General features: G+C 47.0%; 1 protein-coding gene across 6 annotated transcripts in view; it reads left to right on the top strand.

The window, feature by feature from the left end:
* The first annotated feature begins 1,570 nt into the window (after positions 1–1,570).
* Positions 1,571–21,606, top strand: part of LOC146191056 (uncharacterized) — an 87,761-nt gene continuing 67,725 nt past the window's right edge. For 2 of the 6 annotated variants that reach the window (XM_084601493.1, XM_084601494.1), the window contains exon 1: positions 1,571–2,557. In XM_084601493.1, the coding sequence (XP_084457619.1) occupies positions 2,000–2,557 (558 nt within the window). In that variant the 5' untranslated portion in view covers positions 1,571–1,999. The remainder of the gene's footprint in view (positions 2,558–21,606) is intronic. The other 4 variants (XM_084601495.1, XM_084601497.1, XM_084601496.1 and 1 more) reach the window with 3 other exon arrangements.

Below are 21,606 nucleotides of genomic sequence, written 5' to 3' on the forward strand. Positions count from 1 at the left end.
GTTGTATTATGGAGTGTTGCTCCTTTTTCTTCTTGAGTTTGAACAGCTTGGAGAGGAAACGTTCACACGTCAGCTCTCGCGGCTGAAAAATAGTTTGTGCCGCGCGTTGTCTTCTCGGCGTTTATCTAGTTACAACTCGCTCGGCATGTGCAGGACAAGAAACAAACGTGGCCGGAGCACCCGCCCGGAGCCAACCTCGGTATAAGTAAACGGGGGTGTGAGAAGGTTGCCCCCTCGAGCGTGACTAATTCCCGGCCGTCGCGACGAAAGCTGCGGCGCGCAATCGACCGAACATCAGGTGAAGGCTCCCCGCCGTCCCGTGTTCTTGCCCGGAAGAGCTGCGGTGCATGACCCCCATCTGGCGCACGACCGGCCGCAGCAGGACCCACAGGTGACGCGGTCCGGCCACGGCGCCAGACAGCACGCGTCGTTTCCATTATCCTGGCCTTTTCGTCTCTCTTTTCTCTGACCCTCACCCGGGACCTCCTCCGCCTCCTTTTACCCTCCGTATAACTGTTGAATGCTCGAAAAGTACGAGACAAAGGGAGAGAGGGACTGCGTGAAGGTGGAGGGCGACCGACGCGTTCAGTTGCCCCAGGTAACCACGGAGACCACGTTGGCTTCGATCGGAAGACTATGCAGCGGCACGAGTTCGGAGCGTAACGAGATGCTTGCCAGACGCCAGCGGGCCAACAAGCAGCAGCATCTTCGTCGCAGTCGATGACCGCTCACGAAGACGTCGGGCGTCCCTGAAGCCGCCTTGGATTTTGTCGCGCCTCCTTGCCCATCGTCGCGGAAGGAGAGCCGTGCAGCTTTGCTCATTGCAACGACAGGCAATCGGGCAGTTATTTATAGAACCTCTCCAGCGAACTGGCAGTGAGTGGTGCGTGTGGTGTAAGGGTTGCGAGGATTACCTTAACCTGGCGCAACTTGACCCGTCGGGTTCACGAACGCTTCAGAGGAGGAAGTGCCAGCAGGCTGGGGCGTTGTGAAGAGCGTCTGGAGACGACAGTGGTAGTTATTACGCTCGTGAATTCGTGCGCCAGCCTCCAATCATCCTTCGTTATTCGGGCATTCGAAACGACTCCTTTGTACCTCCGGAGCATTTGCAGCAGAGCTGAGTGAAGCGCGAAGGCGGAGTGGATACGGTCATTCCTCCCCTGGAATACACGCTGGACGACGTCTTAGGTGAACGCACAGCTGCATGGGGAAGCCCGAAATGAGTAAGCCGTCGAACTCGACGCAGAACTTGGCGGGTTTTTGTCTGCGTTCCGACAAACCAAGCAGAACGGCGAGCGAGGCAGCGAAGCTTCCGACGCTTCTGTAAGGACACTCTCTCTACCCGGGTAGACACCACCGACGCGTGGCACTGTACGGGCGGGCATAGAGGCGACAGCGGCACGACGATTGCATGTCATGTGAGCAAGAATTTATTTGTCGGCAAAAGCTCGTTTGGCTTTTATTTTTGTCTCGCTCTCTCAAATGACGTACGCACAGTGTAAGCGGTGTCTTTCCCTTCTGGCGTTGGCGAAGGAGCTTTTCCATGAGCGCAGATGCCCGCCGCAGTCGACTCGGAGCAGCGGGTGCAGACATCCCGCGTGAGTACCGGCGGAGGAAGCAGTTTGAGTAGGTCCTTCCTGACATGAATCGCGTTTGCGTCGCCCGGACGCCACCATCCGTGTCCGCACCTCGCGCGTGCCGACGTTGTGTACGCGGCGAGCACGTGGCCGCCGCCCGACTCGTGGATCGCGACGCCGCTGCTGCTGCCGGCTCGGACGACGAAAGAAGCTGCAGTGCTTCCGCTGGACGATAAGCGAAGATAGAGCGGCCACCGCCGCCGCGTCAAACGCCACGCTCGCTCGCGACGCCGGTGTGCTGCTCTGACTGGAGCGAGGGGCGCCGCGAAACAGGAAAAACCGACGGCCGCCCGCTTTCTCCGCCACAACTCATTCTTTCCTCCCCGCTGGCGACACTTTCCAGAGCCGTCCGACGCACGTGCATGTGTACCACGGTGCGCCCCGAGAAGCAGTTGACACAAACCGCCGCGGGCGCGCTTGCCGGCGCCGCCGAGCCATGCGTGCATGCCGTCTCTAGGACGTTACCGATTAGCCGCCCAGGGCTATCCCGACGGAGCAGCGCGCCTGCTAACCGCGAACGATCACCACCGATGGCAACGGCTACGGCAAAACAGCAGCGCGGGGTCTCATCGCCCGCGGCGGCAGTGGCGGCGACGGAGACTTGGCCAACCTCGACCCACGGACGTCAGCAGCCTTGGCGGCGACGACAAAGCTCCCGCTGCATGGACGTCGTAGCACCACCTCCTCATCCAGCTGCTGCGCCGTGCGGTGGCCGCCATCAAAGCGCGATGAGGACCGCTGCGTTCAGTCTGCTCCTGCACCTCCTGTGCTCTTGTAGCCCGCTGTGGTGGCCGCTCGCCGGCGGCGTAGTGCCCAACAGAACCGAGGACCTGCCCATCGTGTTCCCCGACGACAACGTCGCCACGACCTCGTCGCGGACGGTTCGCAGGCTGCCTGACCCCCGTCCGGTGCGCAATGGGGTGAGTGTGTGTACTCAACGGCGCCCGCGATTCGCGCAACGGGTGTCTTGGTGTCCGAAAGGGGGCGGTGAGCGGTGTTGGCGATTGGCGAAGCTGTGCGCGCCCGCGTATCGAATGGAAGGAAAAGAGATCATTGCTGTCGCGCGGACGGACTCGAAAACCATGGCACCCCGCGGGGCGAGTTTCGTACTTGTTTATTGTTGTGTCGCCGACGCCGTGGTCTTGGAAGGAGGTGCTGTCAGGTTTGCGGCATCGTCAGCACCCGGCGACGTCCCGTTTGCGTCACTCGGTATATTTGCGCAGGACGGGTTTCCTCGCGCGCCTGGCCGTCGAGCGGCGGTGGCTAGGGTGCCAAAAGGAAAACAAGCGGCCGACCAGTCTTGTAACTCGCCGTTTGACACGAGCGCGCCGGCATTTCGCTCTACGAGTGGCGCGCTCTTCATCGTCTAATGATTGCACTTAGTTTTATGAGCACCGCTACAGTGAAGCAGTGAAGAGATAATTATAAATGGACTTCGTAGTCGTGGCTTGTCTGTACACCATATTGTCTTCAGTGTTGTAGCAAGCTTGATCAAAACTGCACCCGAATAGCAGTATAATACACAGCAGCGAAACGACTCAATTACCGCGATATTAGCACAGGAATATTTTTTATTAAGTGAGCATAACAAGATGCCCGTGAATTTTGGAACTTAGTGAAGCCCAGACTAGAGGCTTTTGTAAGCGCCATCAAACTAGTAAAATGTCCTCGCTGATTCGAAAAACTGTCTCCCTTCAAATGTAGTTAAAACAAATGCGTGCATTTGCTGCAGCAATGCTTAACCGCACATCGTAAGTTTTTTTTTTTATTTATTTATTTATTCAAGTGGGCTCAGTTTGAGCCTCAAAGGGGGTTTATTAGAACGTACACTCTCGACTGCGCTTTCGGTTAACTCGTGGGGTAATTGTTTTGTTTTTTATTCTAGTTTATCTCCTTACATGTTGGAGCCGCGTGGAAGGTCGGTCATTAAAACCGCAGCAGACATCACAAATGTGAAACTTTGCAAATGTGTGTGGCCTCGGCGACTTCGGATGATACAAACTTCCCTTCCGGAGCTTTAACGTTCACGCGGAGGACGTAGGTCTCTTAGCCGAAACTTTATATCCTTTACACAAGAAGACGCGCTGAAACACTCTTTTAAACCGAGTTCAGGGTCACATGTGAGACCTCGATCAGATAGTGGTTTCTGCACATTGAAGAGGGCAAAGTGCCAAAGCACACTTCGTGCGTAGCAGTTTGTATAACAATAATCGAAATAACAATTTGGAGACAGCGAGAAAAATATGCTTGACCCCCAAAATCTTCCATGAAAGGCAAGAAGCCAACTCTCCATCACTGCACTTGTTTTTCGCACATTAGCCACAATGTCTGAATCGGCACTCTAACTGTCACTTAACGTTATGCCTATGATTCACATTTCCATAACTCGCTGCGCTTACCTCAACTCAATTTCCTGTCTATTCGTTAGCGTCCACATCTCTGCCACGTAGTTTAATACCGGTAAACTGCAACTGCTATAGACTCCTTCTCCTTGAAGGACACTGGTTGGCTTGGCTTTGTGGGGTTTAACGTCCCAAAGCGACTCAGGCTATGAGAGACGCCGTAGTGGAGGACTCCGGAAATTTCGACCACCTGGGGTTCTTTAACGTGCACTGACATCGCACAGCACACGGGCGCCTTGCTTTTCGCCTCCACCGAAAAGCGGCCGCCGAGGCCGGGATTCGATCCCGCGTCCTTGGGAACAGTAGTCGAGCGCCGTAACCACTGCGCCACCCCGGCGGGGGAAAGGACACTGGTAAACTGAATTATTTTGGTTTGTAGGGCGTATCATCCCAAAGCGACTCAAGTTGCGAGAGACTGCTATACATGATCTGAGGGTGCTTTCCAAATTCTCTATACCTTAGCCTTAATATCGCACTTATTTCACTTTAGGAAGTGTAGCAGCTCAAAAGCACGCAACCGCAAGACAAGAGAACACGACGTGACACAAGTGCTTTTGTCACTTCATGTTTTCTTGTTTTGTGGTTGTATTCTTTTGCGCTGTTACATTTCGTAGATTCGTAATGCATCAACTCGCCCTGAAATAAGTTTTAATGCAATTATTTCACTCCCGAGGATTGGATTTGTTGTCCCTAACCGCCCACGTGCTGCCTGTAATAAATTGTTGTTTCCTTTCGAGACTGCTGAACATTAGCAAACGAGTAAGTGAGAAACGCCGCAGGACGGGACGAAGTAAAAGCAGACATAAACAGAGGCTGACTAGCAGCTGACCGTTTCTGACTGTCCAAAGCGCTCAATATACGCAGGCCCAACAAAAAGAAGCATACAACACCAGCGGAAATGCAATGATTTTGCAAATTGAATTTTCATGCCTTAATTGTTAATTAACAGTCAAATACATTTTCTTGCTAGCCAGTGCTTTGTTTATGGCTATTTTTAGTGCTTCCCATCAGTAAATTTCTACCTTTATTTAGACTACACACTGCTTTGCCTGCTTTAGGTCCTCAACCACAGCAGTGGCATCAGTAAATCAGAGATAATTGAGGTGCTTAACTCTTGTCTCCAACTCTTCGCAATCTAGTGTTCTGTATACTCCCTATAGACATGCGAATACTGAAGTGGAGATCTCCTGTCTACCTTCCCGACATCCGCCTTGGTTGAGATTTTATCACTATACCCTCTGAAGAAAAATGGCCTCGTACAGCAGTTGTATAATATATTTTCCAGCATACTATGCTTCAGATATGTCTTTCTATACGTAAAGACGTATAGAGTTTGTCTGCTGGATATACTAGTAAGAACATAAGGACTTCACTGTTTCTTTGATCGGTAAAACAAACCTCGCCTCCCTGGCTTCCAGCTTATTCAGATTTCCCAACACGGAGTTTACGTCGGCAGGATACGGAGTGGTTAATCGCACAGAGGAGGAGAGGAAACCCGCATCCTCTTGCGCGGACTTTGTATCGCCGGCTCGCACGTCCGAGCTTGTGGGAATGAAGACACATCCTGCGGAGATAGGTTAAAGCAAGGCGACCGCCCATTTTTGTCGACGTATCGCGTATAGATACCACACGACTGAAAAGAAACCGCTACGCAGGCGTATATTCTTTCCGGTCGGTATACTATCTCGAGCCAGTGAAATCGAGCATGCGCTGGCAGGTTGCAACTTCCAACCCTATATAACGACCCTTGGAATAGTTCACGGCGAAAAACATTGTAAGGGCTTTTCATTTTTTGCTTTGTTTTTAGAGCACGCACATACTGTGTGTCCTCGCACTACTGAATACAACTCTGGTCCACATTCGCAAAGCGTTCTCATTTGTTGAACTGTCACAGGCACCAAAGGCGCAACACGACATCCGCAAGAGATTATTACAGTGCTACCTTCACATGTGTACCACGCACAGCTAATTTCGGCGGCTGCATTTAACGTAGTGGTATCGTGACACCTATATACAGGACTAAAGCGCGATCTTTTCTTTCCATTCCCGAAAGACGCTTGTCCGGCATGACGCGTTCCACACGCAGCTGGCCGAACTAGTCGGTCTTATTTAACGTATACCCTTCGCAGACGCTCTCGTTCGGCCCAATCCGTTAGCCTTTACCCGTAAGCCACATTGATTTCACCCAGACTCATATAGAGGCCCTGCAATTCGCCAAGCCGTTTATGAGGTCTTCCTGACGAGGGGTTGGATACCATGCTGCCCATGACTCATGAGTGACAGCCCCGAGAGACAATCGCATGCCGCATGACAGTTTTGCCAAGTATTTCGACCCTGGGAAGTCCAAGTACCAGAGCGAGGGGACAAGCGAGGGGACAGGTCAGTTTGGTCAGTTTGTATTATTGTGATTATCATGGATAAATATTTGCACGAGAGGACGCATATCTCATGGAAGCATATCATCTGAATTGTGGTAAAAAGAAGGCCCACGCTATTTTGCCCAAAGCTTGGGAGGAGATGGCATCGACAGCTCTGTTGTCACGTTTGGAAAACAGCTTAGGGCGGACAGGCAGGGATACACTCTTCACGAGTGCTTACCTTCAATTAGACATTTAGCTATTAGGCTATGACGTAGAGCAAGGCTCCGGAAGTTTCGATCGTATGGGGTTCTTTAACGTGCACTGCCATCGCACAGCGCACGGACGCCTTGCTTTTCGCCTCCTTCTTAAAGCGGCCGCCTCTGCCAGGATTCGATCCCGAATCCTTGGGCGCAGCAGTCGAGCGCCGTAACCACTGCAACACCGCGGCGGGTTCAATCGGACATTTAGACATTTATTCATTACGAAGAAATGCCTACACGACTGCAAGTGCAATTTCAAAAACACGACGAATACTCCCCAATCTTGGGAAAGAAAATTTAGACAGGGAAATTTTGGAGACAGTCCAAATCCAGCTGTGCGATTCAGATATGTGCCTAACTACGGTGTCGACGCATTTGGTAATGAAATAATTGATATTTATACGTTCAAAGTAGCTTGCAACCGAGCGAATGTTTTCACTACCCCCCCCCCCCCCCCTCCCTTCCTCTACCCTCTCCCGCCTTCCATAGTTGGCTTCGTTTCGTATACTCGTACGCGCTTCGTATTTACCTCTCCATATCTTCTCATGATACTTCCTTGAACGGGTGCATATCAAGCTCCGTGTGCTTGCTCTTGTGATCTTTTGATATTGGTCTGATGTTAAGGGGAATCCCCTAAGGGCGTGCAGGTCTGTGATAAAGAAGTAAGTACTTGCTATCTCCCAGCAAAGGACAAGTCAAACGACATCACATCGCGGGAACATGGTAGTTGAAGTAATGTTCGTTCGGCACCACTTGTCCGGGGCAGTCGCTCTACCAGCTATGCTAATCAGGATAGCTAACAGGTTGCAGGGTGAAAGCGAATCGATCAACTATTCAAGGTGGTAACGATGTCGGTGCCAATGTTTAGATGAATCCTCCAAGGTGAAGTAGAGTAAAGTGCTAAAACGGGGCTATTACTATTTACGTCGTCCACCTAAGCACAGCCACTCGAGTATACACAAAGGCAAGGCACATAAGTTTAGTATGAAATCTCGTAGTTTCAGAAGGAAGAAAATTTCATTCTTTTCTCTAGGGATTGCGCATTTTGTGTATAGTCTGTATTTGTTTTAATGTATATGATAACGTGCATTTCGTGGAGTTAGCAGTCGTTAACTGTGTATATCTGCCTGTCCTCTGTGTTCGCGCTAAGTTGCTTTCCACACGGATGGTGCAATTATTCAATTCGCGTCCATTTTTGCAAATAGTGTGACGTCACAGCATCACGTGCCTCCAGGCAGGGTCACGCATGTGCGAGATGCGAAGGCTGCACTGAACTCCGGGCGAGACTGCGGAGTCACGCGTCTTTTATATTCCATTTTACTTGTCTGTTAATAATAATAATAATTGGTTCATAGGAAGGGGAAAGGCGCAGTATCTGTCACACTTGCTTTGTGGACACCTGAACCGCGCCGTAAGGGAAGGGATGAAGGTGGGAGTGAAAGTGGAAAGAGAGAGGGGGGAGCCGTAGTGGAGGGCTCGACCACCTGGGGATCTTTAACGTGTGCTGACATCGCACAGCACACGGACGCCACTTCGTTTCGCCTCCATCGAAACGCAGCCGCCGAGGTCGGGTTCGAACCCGGGAACTCCGGACAGTAGTCGGGCGTCTTACCACTGTACCACCCCGGCGGGGCAACTTGTCTGTTCGCCTGTTCGTTTTTCTGCGGTCGACACTAACGCCGGAAGGCCAACTTGATGCTGATACCATTGTAGAGAAAGTGCGTCCTCCAGTGAACTAACAGTGCGCATGCCGGAAAGAGAAAGCCCCGGAGACGAAGGACGAAGGGGACAAGGGAACAAAAGGTGTCTGAGGGTACGCATGCAATGCCGAGCGCTAGCAACATGAACGCAAAAAGCAGTATGCCTTACTGTTGTAGGCGGCAATTTCGCATCGCTGATTATCGCGACGGGTGCCAAGGAGGTTTGTTTTGTAGAAACACGGGTGGCACGCGATACACTTGCGAGAGAGCTTTGAGGGGGGTGGAGACCTTGCGTTCCGCGCTTCGATGGGGGCGAAGGGCGAGAAACCTGTACGAGTGCGCAAATTCTGTACTGCTGGTCGAAGGTCTCGAGCAGGGAATCTATATACGCGCTAATCCGAAACACTCGACTGCGGCTTCCGGCCCGAACCTTGAGACATAGAAGAGCGTATTCCTGTCATGCTTCTTTGTCGACCCGTTTGTATAGGTTGTTGTAGTGTCTGTTTTAGTAGTATGCTACGTCATTTTTTTTTTCTTGATCCGAAAGTAGGGATTCAGGGAGAGAGAATTCCTTATTTTTTTATGCGCAATCCTACACTTTACAATACCAGCCCAAAGCGCCGACCTACAACTGCAGCCACTGAATTCGCAAATTTGACGAAACAGTTATTACCGCTGACTTGAAAGCACAGCCATGCGAAGTCATTTATTTTTGTAATTTTGTAGTTTTTGTAAGTGTAATTTATTCGGTTAACCAAGAAAAGTTATCGCATGTACTTATGGAATTATGATTTGCTTCATGTTTTATGATAATTAAGGCTGTACGGGTTTCTTGTAAAGTGGTGTGTTTTGTGCATGCAGGTCTTCATGTATGTAATATTGTTGTTGTACATATCCTGCAACTCCTGTCTTGGCTCATGCTGACAGTATAAATAAATAAATAAATAAATAAATAAATAAATAAATAAATAAATAAATAAATAAATAAATAAATAAATAAATAAATAAATAAATAAATAAATAAATAAATAAATAAATAAATAATTAAATTAAATTAAATAAATAAATAAATAAATAAATAAATAAATAAATAAATAAATAAATAAATAAATAAATAAATAAATAAATAAATAAATAAATAAATAAATAAATAAATAAATAAATAAATAAATAAATAAATAAATAAATAAATAAATAAATAAATAAATAAATAAATAAATAAATAAATAAATAAATAAATAAATAAATAAATAAATAAATAAATAAATAAATAAATAAATAAATAAATAAATAAATAAATAAATAAATAAATAAATAAATAAATAAATAAATAAATAAATAAATAAATAAATAAATAAATAAATAAATAAATAAATAAATAAATAAATAAATAAATAAATAAATAAATAAATAAATAAATAAATAAATAAATAAATAAATAAATAAATAAATAAATAAATAAATAAATAAATAAATAAATAAATAAATAAATAAATAAATAAATAAATAAATAAATAAATAAATAAATAAATAAATAAATAAATAAATAAATAAATAAATAAATAATGTGCTTCTGCTCGCCAGGTCCTCGATAATGTTTGCCTCACGTGGTACAGTTTGTGAGTCTTCTTTGAACCCATTGGAGCGAATTCTTGCTCAGAAATTCGTAGTTCAGCTATGGCTTAATTGTCAAGCTGCCAGTCATCTTCACACGTTAAACAAGTTTACGCAAAAGGCGGACGTTTGGGTAGATGGATGCGTGCCTAACCGAAATGTGTGTGTGTTGGGAGGGAACATACAGTGAGAGGAAAAGGAGGGTTTAACTCTACTAACAATCATTATTGGTAAAGAGGACTCGACAGGTCACATGCGTGAGTCTGAGCGAGAGCTTCCTGTTATTACTTAGAAGGAAGCACAGCACCTTGAGCGCGTTTGGCATTGGCAGTGTTTCGTGCACTGTACCACTGGCGTGTGTACTGTATGTATACAAGGTCCACCTTGGTTTCTATGCGCCCTTGAAAGCAATGTGCGTGCATTTTGACCGGCGAACGAGGAAGAACGCAAGACACGCTGTCGGTAGTGATTCCTGTTACGTGCTGTAACAACCACGCGCTCGCGGGAGGCGGTTTAGTGAGCGAGCATAAACGTGCACCTCTACTTACGCAATCTTTCTGCGAGTACAAAGCATTTCCGCGTCACTTTTCCCTGCCTCTCATTATTTTGCTTTTGTTAACGACGATTTCTCAATCGTGACAAAATCGCCACTTTGAAAGCGGCGAAAATGCCTCTTACGTCAGCAGGCTTTGCCGACTCAACTCCAAATCTCTGAATCGCCGATAATTGTCCTTCTGGTGAGATGGGCTTGGAAAGTGCCCGTCGGTGATGAAATTATCTGTAAACCGATATCGCTTTCTCGCTGTTACGATAAGTGAGAAGAGGCTTCGAAAGGTGGCAACCGTGTATATACGTATTACAAGTGTGGAGAAAAGTAAGAGGAGCGCGCAGTTGGCTTCAATGATTTTCCACATGTTGCCTAATTGAAGTAGCTAGCTATGGTGTGTGCTCCTTCTTATGGACAAACGATGTTTCTTCATTTTCTTTAAGAAAGGCGCGATTGCATTTGGAACGAAATGTCGTGCTCCGTTCCTTACGCCCGCACATACTGCATTGCCTCGCACGCGTTCTGAGTTTTGAGCCATCGACGTATATACTAGAGGGTTTCTGTGAACTTGTCTCCAGCTTTCCGGCGTTAACAGAGGGGCGGGTTGTTCACGCACGAATACAAGAGAACTATGCGTGAAGAGTGTTTTTTTAGTCTGCTGCCGCTCCCGGTTTCAGCGTTTCAAGTTGACATCCCACAGCTCTAAGGCACTTGGCCATGATCGTGAACCATGGAGGAGTCATGGGGTATTCCATGGATGCCTGTTGATACGCTTGAATTGGTCTATTCACGGCTGCTATGGCTATAGCTCATTAGAGGTTGCCATTGTGAAACGTGTTTATGGTCGCATGGATTCTCAGTAATAGTATGAATTAAAAGTGCTGTCCACGATATCTCTTCCTCTTGTAGCGTTATAAATTGCGCATCAATATACCTGCGCTGGGGACATTTCCTGGAGTCAACAACGTTGCTTTTATAGCATGTTATAACCACAAACCCGCTCATGTATTCACCTGCTGGCCGAAAGGAAGGTTATGCGGGTGGCCTAAATGCCATAAGCAATTGGACTCTCATAGATGGAGTGACTCAGGTGTGCACGCCCATAGAAATGTACAGGTACCATTGCCACCTTTCCGCGCCTAAAAGTAGAGACAAAGGCACAAGTTCCTTCTTTAGCAACCTTCTCAAGCTGCCGACTTCCGACTCCGCGAAGAAGGAACTTCCATGGGACAGCACATTCTAACTGTTATTTTCCCCACGAGCAGCTTCGGGTTCACGAAGAGGTTTGAGTTTTCTACGGCAGAACATATGAAGCACCTTTCCCTTTGGAAGAAGTCTGCAGATTCAGCAAGGAAGATTGAACGTTATCCGGAAAATGCAGGCTCGTCCCACGCAAACGACGTGCGAAAAGGCTTCAGGCGTGTGTGGGACACATGTGACAAATATTTGCCCCTTAAAGCTTGTAATTTACTCAAGTTTTGCGAATGATTTAGAGCCTCGTACTGTACCGGAATGATGTGCGTGCATGGAGTATTACAGAAGATAAGGGATTGCCGTTCTGTGACATCTAAAACAGCTTCCTAACTGATTCCTTTTTTTCATATATACAGGGAAGTTTTAGCTGTCCATCTCACTGTTCTATGCAAAAAAAAAAAAAAAGGAAAATACTAGAAGCGCTGCGCGCCCATCACTTCTTGTTTGCTGCATATCTGCCTTCCTTTTAGGGAACAAGGTCCGCCGGCTCAAGTAAAGAATATTAAATCTCCTGAGATTCTTGACAGCGCACAATAAAATGAGCCAGGGGGAGCCTTAGTCGATCTGCCAATCAACATATCGTCAAGAGGACTCGTCAGCAATGGCTTGAGCTAAATAAAGCCCTCACTTCACAGTGCAAGGATCGGCAAGGGAGGTGACTGGTGCGTGGCGCAGATGCCATCAAGAAAAAGATATATGAGTGCACGAGGGAGAAACACCATATTGAATGCAGTCATCATTTTAGACTGTGTAACAATGGCTCTATAAACTAAGGTCATACCTATGTTCGATATTTTTTTTTTTTAATCTTTTTACTGCCGCCTCCCTCGCTCTGTTGTAGTTTGTAATGCGAATCAATCAAGCACGCTTTCAGCACGTGCTGACTTTTTTGCGGTTATCGAGTCACCTCTGAGACCAGGAACTCAGTTTTTATTTGCATACCTGCCGATCCCCGGAAGGAGCGGCAGCGCGCTGTTTTCGTCGTCCTGTCACGCGTCCGCAAAGGGTTCGACAAACCGCTCTCGTCAGAGCCTGCAAGTGCACGGTTTGAATGCGACGCGAGCGCGACGCCTCGGCTCTCCCGGTATGCGCGGCTCGCGTCGGATCCATATGCCACCGTCAACTAATCGACTTCCCTGTTTTTGCCGGAAATGCGTCATCAGAGGCGTGAATTCGCGGTGCCGAGGCACGCCCGTCACCGAGTTACGCAAAGCTTGTTTTCGATTTTGTTTGCGCGTCGTGTGGACTTCCTAGTATTATACAGATTGCGACAATAACAACAGAAGCGCATTCTTTCATGCTGACTAGTCACAAGTGCCCCTCCCCCTCTCTCTCTCTTCTTTGTGCATCCATATTTTTTGTTGATTTTGTTTGCTTGTCTTAAAATTTAGGCTTATGTGTGAAAATTTTGCCCGTGTGGCTCCGAGTATACTCCGCCTTGTCGGAGAGGGAAACAATAGGACAAGCGTTAACAACATATATACCACGCAACGAAAACTCGACTATGACACGCAACAACCAATACAATAATTCACAACCACGCATCAGCAATGTTAAGAGTGAACAGTACAGAGAAGAGAGATGGGCTTTCGATAGCGCAGCCTGTGCCTCTATTCTCTCGCACATTAATATACAGTCTCAAGCTAACACATTATGTGAACGGGTATATAAAGCTCCTCTTTAGCCAAACCGTACGGATGTGCTGGGATTTCTATTATTACGAATACGGTGGGTAGTTTTTTTCCCCTCTCTTTCCGTCATCACAGTTCTGCAGAGTTACGCACCGATTGCTGATCTGTTAAGGAGAACACGTCCTCGCTTGAGAAATAAACGGAGAACGGAAACACTCAATTGTGTATTAAGTTCACAACGTTCGATGCTGTCACCGCCTTCCTTATAACTCGCAGGTACTTCGTGATTTCTTTTTTTTTTTATTATTATTAAGGCGAAAGCCTTTAATGGCTCATGCTGTCGTGGACAAAATGTGTCCCGCTTTTGCGGCGTTCTGATTGGCCGAGGCGGGATGACGTCATAGAAGTATCGATCAATCACAGAGCACCACCATATGCTCAAATGCGTGCCTTGTATGGCCATATATATCAATCAATAATAAACAACTAATTAATGGATTAATTGCCAATTGATGACTAATTAATTAATAATTAATCAATTGTTTAAGTAAATGATAATTACATACTTAAATAAATTATTTGTTCATTGCCTAATTAACTAATTAATTACTGAATAGTGCCAGTTTCGTAGCAGAATGAGGCACTCAGGCTTTCGCCTTTCACTACTTTAGTCGCTAAAGTCCCTCGTAATTTTTATTACTTCTCGACAGTGTTATTCCTGGTGACCTATTTTTCCGTCTGTGCACTTTGCACCTTCACTGGGTCTCCCGTTTTGTATACGTGTGTAACCTGTGCGTCGGATTGCCTCAACCGAGGGTGCGTAAGAGGCGCGCTACCGAAGCCTCCTGTGTGATATCGCGGCTCCCCGTAGAGGATTGCGGAAGCGTAACACTTCGCGGACTGCCGCCTTTTTCCTGGTAATTTCGATGTGCAATCGACTGCAATGCCTGACGACTTTCTTTCCCGTTGATCAGCGACTGCTCCCACGAGCAATAGCAGTCAGTTTTTATTTTTATTTTTCTCCTTTCTGCGGCAATTGTTCCGGGTATTATTATTTTGGATGACTCAAGTGCGAGGGGCCCTATGACACGGGATGGGAGACATTTAGAAATGCTCTTTTATTAATATACCCTTTATTCTAAGCAATCCTTGTTTTCACAGCTTATATGCGCGAGTATACACGTGCATGTCGCGGGGCAGCCAGGAGACAAAAAAGCAAGAAAAAAGGAGGGGGTGTTATACAGTGAAGAAGGTACGACTTAACAACAACAACAACGATACGGTGTAGAGGTGTCCCCGCACGGTTGCGATACTGCCGAACATAAGTCGAGTTCGTACAACGACGATTAATTAGGTCTGACCACACAGACCTGCAGTTTCGCATTCCACCCCGCGTGTCTATGGATAGATTTTGCCACGGCCGACGTTTCTTCTCACGCTCATGAACACTGAGAGTTTTGGCTGCTGACTGCGCGGCTTATCCGACCGTATACACCTCGTTGGCCAAGACTATATAAATAGCTCCACAGCATCGCACGACCTCCGCACTGAGTCACAAAGTAGGCAACGCGGCCACGGTCGCGTGACGTTAAATATGTCGCTTGAAGTTGTATATATAGACACATGAAGCAACAGCCATCCCGAGTAAGCTCCCTATAACAACTTTCTCGCTGTATGAAGAAACAGGTGAGGGGAGCTGTAGGCGTGAAGCAAATAGACAGCGACCTACTAGGCTGTTCCGTGTATTTCGTCTGACACTCGAACTCCATGGTTAATTACTGCGCCGCATGTTAGCGCGAACGTTACTAAGGTGGAACGCAATAGCTTTGTATGCGAATAATTTCACGCGTAAATAAATAATTATTATTAAGCACTAAACTGCTAGGTCGACACTGAGAGCTTCGACTGTTTAGGAGGATATGAACCTGGAACTTGGGAAATGCTGCCGGACAGCCGACAGAGAAGAATCGACATAAGCCTATCTTAGTTTAAGGCGAAAACCTTTAATGGCTCATATACTGTCGGCGTTAGTTCGTCCGGTCACACTATAGCTATCAATCAAATGACGTCATCACCCGAAACTGAAATAACGTCATTCGAAAAATAAAAATCCGGTCTTCACCGAAAATCGAACCTCCACATCTCTTGGACCTTAAGCCGAGCTATTTCACCAACTACGCCATGCCCGGGATTGTGAAACGCACATAATAATTCCCCTTGTCCCCCGTGGGGATGATAGCTAAAAATAAATCCGGTCAGGGCAGTCGGACGCCCACTGCACCACCGTGGTGGGGCCAATTGTTTTTCTTTCCATTTACTAAACTCCATTTACTGAAACTCCATTTACTAAAACTCCATGCACTAAACTTGTTCATGTTTGAAGTTACCGGGCTGCTTAATACGAGCCCGCCATATCCCTAGCCCGACAATGCACCACCATCACAAGTTCACAACATCAAAATTCTGGGAGGCACACACATGCATCTAGTTACGGCATCGAGTTTGGAGGTTCTTCGCGTGCATCGTATACACTCCTCACCAAAGCACACTGCTCACGAAACACGGATTTGGACGATCTTGGTGGCTCGGCATGCCTGTCGGCTTTTACGGCTTTTCCAAAGGCTGAACAAACCGTAAACACAAACAGATCATAAGGCACAGCAAAGTTTTCGTCAAGAGGCCGCGGTGGGGCCAATCTGACGTATTCACATTGTATTGCAGGGCCCTACTCTCGACCTCCGGGTTACTTTCTCCTCTGAGAGTTGGAGGAGTCTCTCTGCCCCATTGCTGATGCGTGTAATCCTAAAAAGTTACTTGCATGTTTATGCACAGCTCTTGCACGTGTTTTCATTTCCACGGTCCTCGCCTTCTCGCATTTCTCCAAAGCTGCTGCCGATCTGTTCTTTCTGTATTATGTGTTTTTTGTGTGCGCCGTTCTCCAAGCCATGGGGCCCCCGGGCCACGTTGCTCAACGGTCAGAGGCAGAGCCTCCCGTTATCAGCAATGCGTATACATAAGATCGGGTTCCCAAGGCTGTTTGTAAGTGGCGGCCCTTTTATTTCACGTACTAAAGTAACCGGTGGAAACCGCGTGAAAGCTTCAGAAATGTGTATTGTAGAGTTTTTTCGTCTCTCCTATTCTCGCAACTCACGAATCGCGCGAGAAAATGGCCCCTCGCTGGCGTGTCGCTGTGCGTTCCAGTGCGACAATAACACAATTCAAGGGAGGGGGGGGGGGGGGGGGGGAGGCTAAAGGAAACCGCCTGCAGAAAGAGAAAGTATAGAGGAGAGAAGCAGTGAGGAGGAGGAGAAAGAGGAATAGGGGACTCTAGCCAGTGTGTATTTGGACGACCCCCTCTTTTTTCTTCGTCGTTAACGTGCAGTCAGCTCTTGGCTGCTCAGAATTATATGTGTCCTGCGGACGCGTTCAGAAATCGAAACCATGTTTTCGCGTGTCGCGTCATTACAATATAGGGGGTCTACGTTGTTTTCACTCCCAGAGTTGCGCCGAGTCTGAGCCTCTCTTCATTTCCTTTGCCGCAGCGGGAATTTGCCTATAAAATTTCTTTCATTATTTTTGCGTTCTTCCAAATGCACTGTTTCAGCTTCCCCACTTCCGCGTAATCCATTCAAAGTGCTTGCGTTAAAATTTATGAGAAAAAAAAATGTTTTCTTGCACTTGCCGCCGGGGCTCCGTGACGTCAATACAGCGCCAACAGTGGCATATGATCGAGCGACGCGGCACTGTGCAGAGTGTGTATGCATACAAAAGCGACCGTCCAACTGTTTTCAATAGCGCTTGCTTTTATACATGTCTTTTCTTTCTTTTTTTTTAACTTTGGCCTTCGGTTGAGAACAAAACAGTGCCGACAGCGCGGTACAAATATGCAGGAGCCAAATCACTCACGCATAGCTTGTCGCGTATGCAGGGAAACAAAGGCATTGTTGCTTCAATCGACGGCAAGCCGGCATAATTAAAACTCAGCCCGACCACTCCGCGCCGGCTCGGCGCAAGAAAACAAGAAAAGGTCTTCCGCTTTCAGTGACAGCGTTCGCTCGAAGCGTCGACACGTGAGCTGGAGGTCGATACAGGGAAGCGCATTCGATCAGCATCGAATTGCATTGCAATGCACCATAATACGCCGTATTGATTGTTCCAGCGATGTTACGGAAAAACAGGAACCTCCAAAGCTAGAGCTCGCCTCGCAGTGGCCGAGCGGACTTTATTAATGCGAAAGCATTACTTCGCTATGTTCACAGATTTCTCTCCGCAAGCCGCGTCCGCAGACCGCGCCCGCAAAATCGTGTCCGCAGCAGTTGCGAGTAACTGGGAAGTGGTAGAGGCTAATGCGTGATGTCAATCGATGGAGAGCGACGTAATGTTGCTGCCTAAAAAATAATTAGACCGATAAGTAAATTAGGTAATTGTTTACAAAAAATGCAAAAGTTGTCCGCAGCAATTGTGAGTAATAGAGAAGTGGTAGAGGTTAATGAGTGGTGTTAATTAGGTTAAGAAGTGAATTAAGCAACTAGAAGCAACCAGAAGCAACCAACAGCAGCATGCGTGCTTTCGCATTACTCCAATGCAGATTCTGCAGTGTTCTTGAATTTTCTTTTTTCTTGATTAACGAAAAACGTGTTTTTGAGTATTGGCAAACGTTTAAGGTCTCATATATTTGTGAGAAGAAGCTTTTTCGATTTTGTGTGCGTGCTTCTTTAAAGTAATTATTTAACGCGATGATTTAGTAATTCGTCATTCTATAAATTTCAGGGCTGCAGCAAACTCCTGTCCACCGATATCGCGGATGTCTATTTGCCTGAAGCCGAGAAGCTGTTGGCAGAAGCTACTAATTCCAGCAGCTGTTTTGAGATAGGGAATTAGGGATCGAACCCTCCTTAGGTTCCCAGTCAGGCACTCTACTCCTATCATGCAAGGAGGTTCGTAAGGATTGGTTAGAGATCGAGTTTATGTATCTATGTCGTGTGGCCTTTCACGTAATGTGGCAGTTTACGACCGTCCGATAACAGATTAGTGAGACCCGAAACCGAAAAACCGAAGCGCTCGATCACCTAATTCGCACTTCGCCCAACCAAACTAAATCGGCATGTCATTCCTCTTTTGCTTTTTTTTTCTCGATTTCGTGCTGTAATAGCCGACATATTTCACTGCATTACAAAATGCGTTGTATATTATTCGGTGTACTATATCTTAAATATAAGATATTACCGAAGAAATTTATAGCGAGAGAGATTAACTTTAAATTTAGGTTATCTAACCATGCAAATAACTTCTATAGAGATTTTTCTATTAATTGCATTTGTATTCAACATACGACGCCTTGCATCCAAAATATACTGCAGTCACATTGTCGCCTAGTACGTCATGTCCCTCTGAGCCGCGCATTCTTGGTCCACTTTAACCAAACCTAACCCGAGCTCCGCTAATCCTAACGTGCAAGTGCCTGGTCACGTTACTGGAAAGGCAGCCAGCGTTTAGCGCAGACAACCGAGTTTGTACTAACCACGAGGCTTTAAACCGTGATGAGCTACACACTCGAATTAGCATAATCACGCGGCATGGCTCGATTCGTCGAAACGTCTTGTTCCAGACGGCGACAGTCAGCCGAGACTCGTAATTTGGTCTCCACCGCGTGCACGGCTTCGACGAAGTCGATATAGCGCCAGTGGAGAAACAAGGCTCGACCAATGCACTGTCGATAAATACGTTCCGTGCGCAAAGAAAAAAGCAAAGCGCCACGCTCGGATCGCCCACTTCGTGCGCTCAGGCCACCCAGCTATCTTTTTTTTTTTTTTTTTTTTTTTTCAACCTTTCCTGGAAGGTCGGCTCTGTCTCGCCTCTCCGCTATGCATACACGCGTACACGCGTCCAATACAACAACGCGCGCGCGTTCTGCCACGAAGCGATCGAAGGCCGTAGGCATCAACAAGCAACAGTATATAGCCAGCCGCGGCGCTCGCGCCAAGAATAGAAGCAGCAGCAGCAGCAGCATACACCGCCTGTCACGACCAGCGGTGCAGTTGAGTCGCTGAAGCCATGCCCCGTGTGCGTGTTCGGCTCTGCTGCCATGATCAGCTCCAATGGCGAAATGCCGTTGCTTGATGTCACGGAGCCTTCAACAGCGAAGAAGCAGTCCGCTGTTTTTCTCGGACGGCACAACAGCGACCGAGTGGCCGAGTGCGCTGCTGGCACGCAAAATGTACACGAGCCTACATCAGCGGCTGGTTACTTTGGGTTGTTGTTGTCGTTGTTTTATTGTTTTCGACTGCATTACCAGAACCAGAAACAAAGTGAGGTGGTTAGTCCAGCGTGCTGCTCGCGGCGAGTGCGTGCCCATGCTGCTTGCTTCAGAGGCGAGCCCAAATTTTCTTCCTTGTATTCTTATTTTTTTCTTTTTCTTTTTTTGCTTGAACGCTTGCTTCATGAGGCAACACAAGACAATAAATAATAAAGTGTCGGATTAAAAGACTGGGGATGATAGGTGATCACATATCATCTGTATAATTTTATGGCAAAGTTCATCCGTAATTGTCTATCTTATGTCTTCCGTTTGTTTTTGTTTTTTGGACAAAATATTTCGCGGTGCCCAACGTTTACTCAGCTCGCTTCTGTTTCGTTTTATTTATTTATTTATTTATTCGCTATGAAGGAGGAGGAAGATGAGGAGCAAAGGCAGGGAGGTTAACCGGTAAAGGAACCGGTTTGCTACCCTGCACTGGGGGAGAGGGGTAGGTGGGTATAAAAGTTGTGGGTGAGAGAGGGATGGGTGAAGACAGTACAGTCACATTACAGACATTACGGATTTGCTATGAAAGAACCAGTAAAACTACCTACCTACCACCGCTGCTGCTGATACTCTCCGTTCAGTGTTAACTGTGACGAAATCGCGCCTTAGCCGCGGCATCTGTAACTTTACTTTGTCATCGCAGCGCTAGTAGGCCGTGCAGTGGGGCACCGCACATGCAAGTCCCACCCATTGGAGAGGGCAGGAAAAAAAAAGAACACCTTCTCACCCAGGATATTTGGAACTGGAAACGAATTACGTGCTACACAGTACGTGCGGCTCAAAAACAAAGCCTCTGGTTGCAAAATGGTTCTCTATTATAGGATTTATTTCAGTGTAAATTAATCTGCGATGCTTTCATGTACTCGATCGAGCGTTAAGCGACGAGTGTGTCTGTAGTGGCCAGCACAAAGGCGAGGGGATTTCTAAGCATGGGTCATTGCTGTTCGTAGTAAAGGAGTCCTTGCGTAAAACGAATGGTTGTGAATACCTGAACGGAAACAGAGACATTCCGTGATGACTACTACGATATGTACTGCGGCGCCGGGGCTGTAAATGTGAAATACCAAAGCGTGCGCTACGCTGCATAATGTGGTGGGAAGCTTAACAGGCCGATTTCGCAAGTACTCTCCCTATCTTGTGTGATCGTGCGGTTGCGTCTATAATCGATTGCGCAAATACGATGACGCTCATTTCGGGCAAAACATAAACCGGTCTCTTAATAATGATGGTCCGTTCTACAGCGATACATAAACATGGGGATTGCCTCATGCAGTCTACAAACGCAAACTCTCTAAATTTGTTTGTTTTCTTTCTTTTCTAAGTTTATTTTTAGGTATTATTAGGTGCATTTGCGGTACATTTGTTTTTATATACCTGATGACAAATCGACGCTCGCATGGCTGATAATAAAATGGAGTGAAGTGGCGGCAAACATTCACGCATTCAACTATAGTGTAGTTCTTCGCACAACGTTGCGTTAGTTCTCCATTCGGGCAGTAAAACATGCATAGTATATGGTTACGTCTTAATTGAATGCAACTGCACTTAACTCGCTGCAAACGATCCAGTACGCCGGACACCAATCACTAGTTTTGTTTCTTTTTATCATTCACATTTAAACGATGGTTGGACGTAAAGCGTTTGTGTGCGTAAAGTGCACTTTTCAGAAAAGGTAGTTATTGACCGCAGACTGACAGGTATTGATCGCTAATGCACCTAACGTTTTCACGCACTCCCGAACGTACCGCGCTTGCTTTTGTCTAGCAGCCTGTTCCTGCACGATACGCTGCTACACTGCCGTACGCAGTCTACACTTCTTTACTTCGCACTCTTCATTTTTAATTCCACTTACTGTCCTCATTCCCTTTCCCTCAGCATAGGGTTGCAAACCGGCACC

This window comes from Amblyomma maculatum, chromosome 4 (genome assembly GCF_055883805.1).
Source record: "Amblyomma maculatum isolate TAMU_Amacu chromosome 4, ASM5588380v1, whole genome shotgun sequence".
NCBI lineage: Eukaryota > Metazoa > Arthropoda > Arachnida > Ixodida > Ixodidae > Amblyomma > Amblyomma maculatum.